The sequence below is a fragment of the Artemia franciscana genome, chromosome 7 (genome assembly GCF_032884065.1).
Source record: "Artemia franciscana chromosome 7, ASM3288406v1, whole genome shotgun sequence".
In the NCBI taxonomy this organism is placed as follows: Eukaryota; Metazoa; Arthropoda; class Branchiopoda; order Anostraca; family Artemiidae; genus Artemia; species Artemia franciscana.
In genome coordinates this window covers 32859339-32871366 of record NC_088869.1, presented here as the reverse complement: position 1 = coordinate 32871366, position 12028 = coordinate 32859339, and the positions used below count along the sequence as shown (strand labels likewise).

General features: G+C 34.8%; 1 protein-coding gene across 2 annotated transcripts in view; it reads right to left on the bottom strand.

Annotated features, from left to right (window-relative positions):
* LOC136029176 (ATP-binding cassette sub-family C member 10-like) overlaps positions 1 to 10663 on the bottom strand; it is a 33598-nt gene extending 22935 nt beyond the window's left edge. For both annotated transcript variants that reach the window (XM_065707294.1, XM_065707293.1), the window contains exons 1-3: positions 10419 to 10663; positions 9043 to 9278; positions 3577 to 3776 (exon numbers count right to left, since the gene is read on the bottom strand). In XM_065707294.1, coding sequence (XP_065563366.1) covers positions 3577 to 3776; positions 9043 to 9278; positions 10419 to 10606 — 624 coding nt within the window. In that variant the 5' untranslated portion in view covers positions 10607 to 10663. The remainder of the gene's footprint in view (positions 1 to 3576; positions 3777 to 9042; positions 9279 to 10418) is intronic.
* Positions 10664 to 12028: the final 1365 nt, after the last annotated feature.

The window sequence follows — 12028 nt, the reverse complement described above, 5'->3', positions numbered from 1 at the left end:
AAGGTGGCTTTTCCCTGTCCCAAGCTCTGATCCGAGACGTTGTTGTTGCCTCTGAATGTTGTTGGCATATCGTTGTTGGTGCTGATCGGAGTTGAGTTGTTTTTCGGCGGTAGATTTGGACTAGAGGCTACTTCTGGGTTCGATCGGGTTTTGACTCCCGATGCAGGTGAGAGGGCAAACAAAGATGCTTGCTAGTTCACGTGAGTATTTTGTCTTTCCGCACGTCAGATGGCACCACTTATGGCATTTCGTGCATTTTGCACCGCTGCTGCTTTTGGTTACATTTTGACTGCAAACAGAACATGGTGGTTGGTTCATTTGTTTAGTTGCAAATCAAGTAGTTGCGCCGAGTGTTTTGAGCTCGAAATGTCGTCTGGCTATTGAACCCTTACCCCGCAATTAAGGAAGGTGGGCCAAAAAGATGTCCGAATCACTTCGCCGCGATGCTCTGGCAACAATGAATAGAAAAGTAAGGGAAGTGTTGAGGGTTGGTTACCTTGTCCCCGCAATTTAAGGGGCACGCCCGGTGGGTACCACGGCTCTTTCTACCAACTCACTCACCCCCCTTCTGCTTACCTTTCTCTCGCCATCTCTATCGCAGCGTGATTGCCTTTAAATTTTGGAATTTCCAATTATATTCACTACTTGATGGCTAAATGAAATGTCTTTCTTGCTAAAAACTAGTCAGATGTAGTCGTTTAGATCGTAACAGCATCAGAATTGATTGTATTTGTTGGAAAATAAGTACTTAGCAACTATCGACCAGTGTTATATGAAGGGCAACAAAAATTGTGCCATATGATATTGGCGATGTAGATGGCGACCTAATTAATATGTGAAAAAAGATGGCGTTGATAGAAATACCTAGAGAAAAGACCTATACTAGGAATTGAAAAGGGTTTCTCAAATTCACCTTAGCTAAAAATCTATCTTTAGAATATATAAATCAATATGAAAATAACCTAAAAATTTTATAAAAAAAAAATTTGAATAAAAATTCAAAAGAATCGAATTTTTATGCTAATTTTAAATATATAAGTTTCATCAAATTTAATCTTATTCATAAAAAGTTACGAGCCTGTGAAAATTTGCCTTGTTTCGGAAAATAGGGGGAAACACCCCCTAAAAGTCAGACAATCTTAACGAAAATCACACCATGGTATTCAGCGTACCAGAGAACCCTACTGTAGAAGTTTCAAGCTCTTATCTACAAAAATGTGGAACTTAGTATTTTATGCCAGAAGACCGATCACGGGTACGTGTATATTTGTTTGTTGGTTTGTTTGTTGTTGTTTTTTTCCAGGGGTGATCGTATCGACCAAGTGGTCCTAGAACGTTGCGAGAGGGCTCATTCTAACGTAAATTAAAAGTTCTTGTGCCCTTTTTAAGCGACCAAAAAAATTGGAGGGCAACTAGGCCCCCTCCCACGCTCATTTTTCGACGGATCAATTCGAGTCGACGGATCAAAATTCTGAGATAGCCATTTTGTTCAGCATAGTCGACAAACATAATAACTATGTCTTTGGGGCTGACTTACTCCCCCACAGTCCCAAGGGGAGGGACTGCAAGTTACAAACTTTTACCAGCGTTTATATACAGTAATGATTATTTGGAAGTGTACAGACCTTTTCAGGATGATTTTTTTGTTGGGGGGGGGGGGGTTGAGGGGAATGGGCTACGTGGGAGGATCTTCCCTTGGAGGAATTTTTCATGAGAGAAGAGAAATTCCTTGAAGGGGGCGCAGGATTTTCTAGCATTATTTAAAAAAAAAAACAATGAAAAAATAAATATGAAAAAGTTTTTTCAACTGAACGTAAGAACCAGCATTGAAACTTAAAACGAACAGAGATTATTACGCATATTGGGGGCTCATCTCTTCCTAAATACCTCGCTCTTTACGCTAAAGTATCTTTAGTAATTTCAACTATTTATTCTACAGCCTTTGTGATTCAGGGGTCAATCTTAAAGAATTGAGACAAAATTAAAGCTTTAATGTAAAGATCGAGGCATTAACGAGGGGGCAAACCCCCTCATATACATAATAAAATATACGAATATAGAAGTTCGTTACGTAAGTTATTTTGTAAGTTATGTATATTTTTTAATAATAAAAATGTTCGTTAAAAATTAAAAATTCTAGTTGCATTTTTAAATAACCGAAAAATTCGAGGGCAACTAGGCCTCCTCTCCCACCCTTTTTCTCAAAATCGTCTGATCAAAACTAAAAGAAAGCCATATAGCCAAAAAAAGAATTAGTATGCAAATTTCATTTTAATAATTTATGCGCGGAGAGCCAAAATCAAACATGCATTAATGCCATTAGCAAAAATTGTCATTTAGCAAAAAAAAAATTAATACGCGAATTCATTTGCCGAGAGCCAAAATAAAATCATGCATTAATTCCAAAACGTTCAGAAATTAAAAAAAACAAAACAAGTTTTTCTAACTGAAAGAAAGGAGCAACATTAAAACTTAAAACGAACAGAAGTTACTCCGTGTGTGAAAGCGTAAAGAGCGGGACTTTGAGGGAAGAACAGCCCCTTTCATACACGGAGTAATTTCTGTTCGTTTTAAGTTTTAATTTCGCTCCTTACTTTCAGTTAAAAAAAATTATTTTTTTTATTTATCAAGTAAAGAACGACCCCAGGGGTCAGGCAACTGAGTCAGTCAAATATGATATCATATCCCAGATATATAACTTTTCAAAACAACGCGTGTCGTATTATCTTGCTAAAGATATGTGTTACCACCATTCAAGGGGGGGGTGTAAGTTGTGTCTATGGAGTTTCCAACAATTGCAATTAAACTAGTGTATTTTACGTTTTCAATCCGACGCCATTTTCAAAGGGTGTCAGGCCCTTTTTCAAAATTTATGTAAATTTGTTTTCAAATAACATTTTACTATTAGTGATTAGTTAGTTACCCTTCCTGACACTAATAGTTACCCTAATTGGATCAGTTACCAACGTCGATTTTTGCTAACTACGCAGTTTTTCTAACATATTTTCAAATTTACGATTAATATGAGCTAGAGTTCGTTCTTTACTGATTGCAGCTATCGATGTAACCATGATAACATTCAGCAAGTAAATGATCTTCAGATTCAAATTGAAGAAACCTCCAAAAATAAGCTGCAATGCAATAAAGTTGAAGTTGCGTATCGAAATTCTTAAAATTGACGATCATGCCTGTCACTTTTTTCTGGCCTATCCAAAAAGTGACTATTTACAAAAAGACAAGACAAAGACAATTTTAAATTTTGGTGAGCCTCATATGGGCAAATTTTTTTCAACATTCACTTACTCTAAAAAGATTTTAATGGAAAATCACCGGATATTTTAGTTTAAGCTTATCTGCAATTTTTTCCTTTGTGAACAGCCTATATCTTTGATTTATTTTATTTGATAAAATTTTAGTAAACTAATTTTATTTAATAAATTAATTTGAGTTAATTTTGATTAATTTGGGAATCTTACGGTTATATTTTTTTTTATCAGTCGGCAGTCCAAATTAAGTAAAATAAAATTTATATTTAATGAAAAAAAGAAGAAATGTCTTATCTTATAAATCAACAACCTTTGCATTCCTAAGGACAGCTCTAGCTAGACAGAGCAACTGTTTTTGACCAGTTGAAAACTGTTTGCCACCAATACCAACATCTGCAGACAAACCCCCAAGCATATGTACAGCACTAGAAAGATGTGTTTTGTTCAAGGCGACCCACAGCTCGGAGTCCATATGTTCCTCATTCGGATCAAGATTTTCTCGGACTGTTCCTGAAAGTAAATAAAATTTAAATATAAAGAATTTTATATTCTTTAAATGTTAGAGCATAATATAGCTTCTCGCAATCGGGATTGAGTTTTCTTTTTGGAAATACTAGACAACTTGAATACATACAAAATATTGTGATACACCTGCAAATCTGAAAACCTAACGAAACTAGTTATGACGAAAGAAAAAGCAAATAAAACTTCTATATATAAAAAAGTTTTAGAATTTATGGGGATGTTTTTAGAATTCAAAAATATAAGAAAAACGAGAAAAACTCCTATTGGACCCATTCGTATATATATATATATATATATATATATATATATATATATATATATATATATATATATATATATATATATATATATATATATATATATATATATATGCAAACGTTATATTTATTCTGTGCGACATGAATTCAATCTTTTTTTCTCTAGTTTACTGTTTTCTTAAGATTTTACGGTTGTATGATATTCCATAATCGAAAAATCAACAAGGACTGATCCAACATAAAGAAGAATTTATCAATAGGGTACACAATAAGTAACGGCACGGTAACCATCTTTTATAGACCTTAGGTAAGCATGTCAGAAGCGACGAAAGCGATTGGTTGGCCGTGTCAGACACGGTGAAGTAATAAGACACACTATGTGTGTAAACTAAAAATGCGTTACTTCGATTCACGATGAATTCTTCTGAATTCTCTAGGTTACTAGGACGTGGAAACAGAGGCGTAGCAAGGTTTTTCAGCACCAGGGCCAATTTCAGTTTTATGTCTCTTAGGCTAAGCCAAAACTTATTTTGCGAAAAAAAATTTCCAGTTGTGCAAACAAATAGTCTACACGTTACACACCACCAAGAGGCCACTAGCTACTCGCTTGATTTTGGCTAATCTCTAAAACTATTAATGGAAATGTCTTATTAAATCCCGCAAACTAGAGCGTGGTACACCACTCCAGGAAGTTGTCAACGCCAGTCACGGTTTTGCCGGATGTCGGAAGCTATTTCGCAAAAAATGAATATATTTTTAGGTGTGCAATTATTAAAACTATACAAAAAATCGTTTTTCAAAACAAGTCTATTACAGAAAACCTTACGCAAAACACATCTATGTAAAACATGAGGACCCAAACATCTTTTCTGACAACAAAAACAACGCGTAACATTCGTGAATAGATACAATTATTTAGTGATCTTATTTGATTACATTTTGAGATATTTTCAAAAATCTCAAAGAAAACTACATATTAAACTTAAAACGATCAGAAATAAAGTCGTTTAAGAACTTAAACAGAGATTACTATTAATGAATAAATGTAACCTAAAATGAACAAAATTACAATAAAATATCACATAAATTCTATAAATAACAGATAAAACTATGGATGACAGGACACAATCCAAAAAGTGCAAAACCAAGCAAACAGTAAAGTCAAACTTAACAAAGTGTAAACTACCGCAAATTTGGGTGGGGTTACCAACCCCTCCCTTAAACCATCTTAAGGTCAGAGCGACATTCTCATTTTACCAAACAAAAATACATTTTGATCAGTAGGGTTTTATTTGTCAAAAGACCAACATAAAAAAAGAAGAAAATCACAATAATAATAGCAATTACAGAAAATGAAAACAAAATTCTAAGATTACTTAAATTCTGGAGAACTTCATTCTATTGTTTCGATAGAAGTCTTTATTTGTCAAATTTTTTGTCTTCATTATATTTCATGCAAACACATGGAAAATTGATAACGCATTAAAACTTAAAATGAATATTGGCTATTTTCGAAGCAATCTGTATAATTTGTTGAACTTGAAAATGACGAATAAAGACATGATTTACCGACGGATTTTCTAGACACTTGAACGGAATGTGTTTAAAGCAAAGAAAGTATGCATAAAAGGCAGTGCATATCAAGGCAGTGGCAAAGGCAAAGGCAGTGACAAATGGAAGTAGATTGTTTATTTGAAGTACAATAATATTAATTCTTGTAAGTCTCAGCAATTTTAGATTTTTAGTGCCATTTTTGATATTACATTGATAAAACAGAAAATGCTTGAAATCTACTTTGCCACTGACAAACTGAACTTCAAAATGTTTTGTTTAGTCCTGTCCATAAACCTTGTTGGCAGAGTAAAAATAAATTTTTGACCCGTCTTCGGACGTCACCGCTCCATATAACCAAAATTATTTTCAAATGTGTTTTCTGCAAAGTGGTCCACCTTATCTGGCAACGTGTCAACGTTATTTCAAGCTCAAGCAACGTATGGTCCCGTTTTAGGCGTTAGGTATGGTCCCGTTGTCTTTTGGTCTGGAATGATTGAAAAGATCCCAAGTCAAATAATTTCTTTTTTGACTGGGATGAACTTTTACCCAAGGATGTGTCCTGGCCGATTGGCAGACAAACCGAATTTTAATTTTCAGGTTTTGTCTGTGCTAGGATCTTTAGTTAGGAATTATGGGAATATTAAATTCCTGTCTAGGGATCTTGGTTGTTAGCATAGCTCAAGCTCTTATTTCCATACCAGATTATTAAAACTTTATATTTTGCACTAGCTGATCAATGTCGTAAGTATTGCTCCGTTTGGATGTTGGCCTTCCTTTCAAGTCTACAACGGCTAAAAACTGTTTAGAACAAATCTATAATAATTTTAGAGACACCCTGGGAAAACTGAAAAACTATCTGAAACTAAAACATCTATTTATTTCTTGAAATTCTTGATTCAAGACAATTTTTCATTTTAATTTGTGAATATGGTTTTTGAAAACCCAACAAAAAGATTTTTTTTTTGAATGTACTGCAACTTTTGATTTAAAATCAATAGTGTTATATGTCAAGAGCCGTGCAAGATCAAGCCTAAGGTATTAATCCTCTTTGCAAATAAGCGAAGTTATTTGAGTCAGTAAATGAATAACCTTAACACAAAAATTTTGAAAAGAATTTCAAGTAGTTACTTCTTTCAGCTTACAGTAGGGAGCTCTTCTATTATTTTCTAATTTATTTGGTGATTCTCATATGTATCTCACCCCTCTTTTTCTTCTTCTTTCTCTTCATGAGAAGTGTGAATTGTTTTTGAAGGTATTGTTTTTGTGATAAAAGAGGTGTATCAGGTTCTAACTCTCTGTCGACCTTTGTTAAATCTACTATTTTGATAACCAGGGTACGTATAATTTCTTTTTATCTACCTCGCTACTTCACTCTGAATAGATTCTTGATCCTACGTGGTCTTATCGTACATAAACTTTCAAGGCGGATCGAATCAAAAGAAATTTTTGGTCCCCTCATCACCCCCTAAACATACAACTTAAAGTCTTTTGGCCCTCCTCCAATACTTGAAAGTTTCAAATCGATCCTCCAATCCGCTCTCAATATTTGTTCACTTGCTCTTTCGACACTCCCTGAAAGTTTAAAATCCATTCCTCGAGCCGTTTGCAAAGTATTGCTCATACACCATTTTAATAGCCACGCTGCATCCGCTATCTTTCGAGGTACGTCACTACTTTAAAGTTAATTACTCGATCTAACAGTGCACAAACTTTTAAGCTGGATAGGAGGTATACATTTTTTTTTTGCCCTAGCGTCCCTCATCCTCTGCCCTTAGAAACAAAATTTTACTTTTGTTTCCTCTCCTTTTCCCCCATCTCTCTTAAAATTTCAACTCGGTTTTCAAGCCATTCCCAAGATGTTGCAGATATCTTATCTTAACAACTTGGAAACTAGTGTCTTAAGACCTATTTTTGGCCGCTTCCCCAATTCAAAACTGAGGTCCATGTAGACCCTAACACCCCCTGAAAGTTTTAATTCAATCCCTGTGCAGTTTTTGAAATATTGCAGATATACAATTTTAATGGTTTCTTGACCTCCAAGCAGCACATGCTAACTTAAATTTTTGATGCTCCTGTTTTTTTTTTGTTTTTTTTTGTTTCTTGATCCTTGCTTTGTTTATCGTCTGTTTCAACATTGCTATGCTCATGTTGCCTCTAGCAATTTTAGCGAATAAATATATTCTATTCTACAGAGTATTTAGATTTACATCGCTAATTCGATGGGAAATAGCGATGGAAATTCTAATGGGATGGGAAAAAGCTACTAGTCTCACAATGGCTCATAGTACCCAAAAATTAGAGACATTAGAGAATGACCCAAAGACATTAAAAAAAAGAAGCGTTTATCTAAATGGCACCCAAACAGTTGCTGTGCTCTGAGACAAGATTACTTCCTTGTCACTCCCAAACTACGCGGAACCGATCTAAACTATGTCGAGACTAATAGCACACCTTAGGGATGTGTGTGAGTATCGCCATGCAAAACAATTTCATGAATGACCGTTATGGAGTTGAAAAAAAAAAGAAATCTACAATTCAGTAAGCTAAGTGCCGTATCTTCTTTAGGATTTGTCATGGCGTTTTCTGCATTAATGTTTAGCATAACCCTAAGATTATCAATACGATGTATTAATTCCAGCTTTTAAATGACCTTAGACATGCTTATTGCAACAGGAGACATGATCAACTACATCCAAAAGTCATTCCTCTCCGCGGCAAAACAAGGCTCTATACTGTATATTTCACATGAAATAAGTTCCATTAAAAAAAAAAAGAGAAAAGAAATCAGTAATTTAATGGCAACAGTGGAGTAGAGGGATTCTTTCACAATGGGATATTGCCAAACCAGCTCCTTTTTCATATAACCTTACTGAAAAGATAAGAATACACTCATGGATTAATTTTTTTAATGAGACACTGCGTAAAAAATACATGTACATGCTCTAGTTTTACTAAATAGAGATTAAAACTATCATTTACATTTAAATCATGTCCTGGACCAGTCTCGACATTTATAATAAATCTTAACAGTTCTTCGTATTATTTACAATACCGATTCCTCGTGTTTACATACAATTAGCAAAATAGATCTTAATTTCTTGTCGCTGTTCCGCCTAAAAGTCGAATCTGACGTTTTCACAAGAAATAATTGCCGAAAAACAGTCAAAGAAAGGATCAGTGGGGTACTATATGTTCAATTATATCTTGATCCTCCTGATCTACATTACCCTGCCAATACACAATAAATTTAGCTATGGCGCCGATTTAATCACGTAGATCTGTTCAGGATCGATAAATGATGTAGCATTTTGACGTGCCAAAGAAGCATGGAGTAAATAGAAGGCACACCGATGTTGTTACATTACATTCTTTATGCCAAATACAGCACAGAATAAATAATAGGATGAACAACTAAAATCAGTGGTAAAATACAAACATACCAGAAAAAAGAAATGGATCCTGTGGAATTATCGCAATTCGGAATCGAAGGTCATGTAATGGAAGAAGTCGAATACTTAAGTCGTCAATAATGATATCACCAGTTGTAACTTCCACAATTCTAAAAAGAGCTTTAAACAATGAGGTTTTTTCCACTCCCTGTTCGTCCAACGATACCAATCTTTCACCTGCATTAACTTCGAAGGTAATGTTATCCAACGCAAAAGGTAAATGCTCCCTAGATAAGATTACGGAAGTTTAAAATAAAAACAGGAAGCAAAACAAGCAGACAAAAAGTTTCTGGAAAGCATAAATGCAAAGTAAATTCAGGGAGTGTAAAAACCATCTTATACACAGAAGGGGGAGAGAGAGAGAGAGAGAGAGAGAGAGAGAGAGGAGAGAGAGAGAGAGAGAGAGAGAGAGAGAGAGAGAGAGAGAGAGAGAGAGAGAGAGAGAGAGAGAGAGAGAGAGAGAGAGAGTGGAGAGGGAGACGTGGAGGTAGAGATGCAGCAAGAGAAGACAGATAGAGAGAGAGAAATAATAAATTGCTTAGGTTACAGTTTCTACAGAAAAACTTCCATTGCAGCCTCATACCTCGACCACTAACCACTTGACTTGCTGTAAAGTGAGGGCGATTTTGAGGGGGTCTTGGGGCAACTAATGGATCCTTCTAACAATTAGACATTACTACCTTCTTTACAAAAGAATGTGTACTGGGTTTGGTTGGAAGGGGGAATACGGAAAGAGCATTGATCCGATAAATTAAAAATCCTTGCTGGATTCTCGTTTGAATAACACGTATACCTTTCTGATAAAATGGTGGAGGGTCAAGTGGTTTGATCTGTGCTTCCAATCGCAAGATTTAAATACCTCGCATGATTGTGGTTTCAATAAAGTCCAACATACCCAACTTTTCCACTAAAATGAATGTGCAAAGAATAATGCATCTGCTTATTTTGGGACGCTTTATCTGAAACTACGTGGGTCATATTCACCTTGGGTGTAAATTTATGGGACTCTTTGACCACTCGAAGCATACGGAACTATCCCCAAACTTCCACCCAATACTACAGAAGGCTACGGAGGAAAAAAAAAGGGACAGAAGGAGACTGACTACTCTTGATTAGTTTTGGCACTTAAAGAGGACACTAAAACTTTCTATTCCCAATCACATGCCTCCCCCCAAATATATTTGTTCCATAAAAAGCGGGCAAAGAATAATATATAACTCTCTTCTAAGTCGACACAACTGGGTTAACTCAAATATCAACAGACAATTATCTGTTTTAAAAATGTTCATTTTCTTCTTTTTGGGGCGGAGGGGGTTATTCTCTTTAAGCAAATAATAAAGTGAACACAGGAAACGAACAAATCTTACCTATATTGTAAGCAAACATTTTCAAATGTAACCGCTCCTTGCTGAGGCCACGAGACAGGTGGAGTTGTAACTCCTCGCCATTTTTCAGGTACTACTTTTTTCGTATAGGCTTCCGTTCGTTCAACTGAGACTAAATCTCTTTCTGTATCAGCGAAGGAGGTCACAGATGCACTTAACATACCATTCATGGTCAAGGAATATGTTACAAGCAATCCCACGATTCCTGAAGGAATAAGACCATGATTAACAGTTCTAAAACATGAAAGTTTAAGAATGAAACATGCTCGAAACTCGAGGGACTTGAATTGTATTGTAGAGCGACACCACTGATTATTTATCAGTTTTTTGGTAATCAGTTTTAGAAAGCTCAGAAGCGGTAAGAGATAGAAAATTTGAATTTTTTTTAAAGGTATGGGGTTTATGAAAAAGAGAAGAAATGGCCCGCTAGATTTAGAAAAATTTCCAACAATTTTCCAGAATAAAGAAATTATCTTTTATAGCCCATTGAATAGTATAGGCAAGAAGCTAAATGAAACATCATAGATCATAAAAAGTTGTACTTGTGTAGAACATAGAAATATCAAAATCCCGAGAATCAAAAATACTGCATCTTTTCTAGGTTTCTAAAAAAAAAAAAAAAAAAAAAAAAAAAAAAAAAAAAAAAAAAAAAAAAAAAAAAAAAAAAAAAAAAAAAAAACGCGACCATCCTTCTCAAGAAAAACACAAAATATTGTTACTCTATTAATAACCTTAGTAGTTGTCATTGTTAGTTGCTTTAGGCTTTCCAGACAGGCTGAATTTCTTGATCAAGTTTTCATCAAGATTGCCTCCCTTTTTGCAGATATTTAACCCCATTTTCTAAAATTATACAAACTATCTTAAGCTAATAACTTTTGATGGTTCAGTTAACAATTAATGGATTTTGCACATTTGGTATCAGCATTAAAGGTATATACTGTTTATGCAATAAAAAATTTTGTTTGTTAGTTTCTATATTTATAGATGACAACTTTTTGCCTCAACCCACAATAATTGGAAACCATCATATTATTTTAATTCAAATAAATTATAATAAGTATCATAGTAATAAATATAAATTATAGTAATTATAGTATAGAGGCAGAGAGATGCTGGAGGGACAAAGGACCTATTTTATGCCTGCAATAACAGAACTGAAAATCCTTGCATGATTCCATTTAAAACAAGGTTTAATAGACCTGCCTTTCTGAAAAATGGCTAGGTGATGAGATCAATTTCTTCCAGGAATAATACTACTTGAGAATTCCTGCATGACTGATTGAAACAAGAAATTATAAGCCTACTTTTTACTAAAAAGTTAGCATTAGGATAGAGGAGGCGTTTTAAAGAGACCATGAGCCAACATGACCCTCTAGTTACATCTATTAGAAACCCTTCCACGAATCCAGGCCAAACAAGATCTAACATGCCTGTATCTCTGCTAGAAAAGTTAGTAGAGAAAAGCGGTAAAGATGGCTGTAAAATCGTATAGCTTTTAAATTGTCACTTGATTCTGACAAAAAAAAGGCAACGCGCCCACCATTCTCGTAAGACGTTGAGATTGGAAGGGACGACAGGAGAAGGAGAAGCTT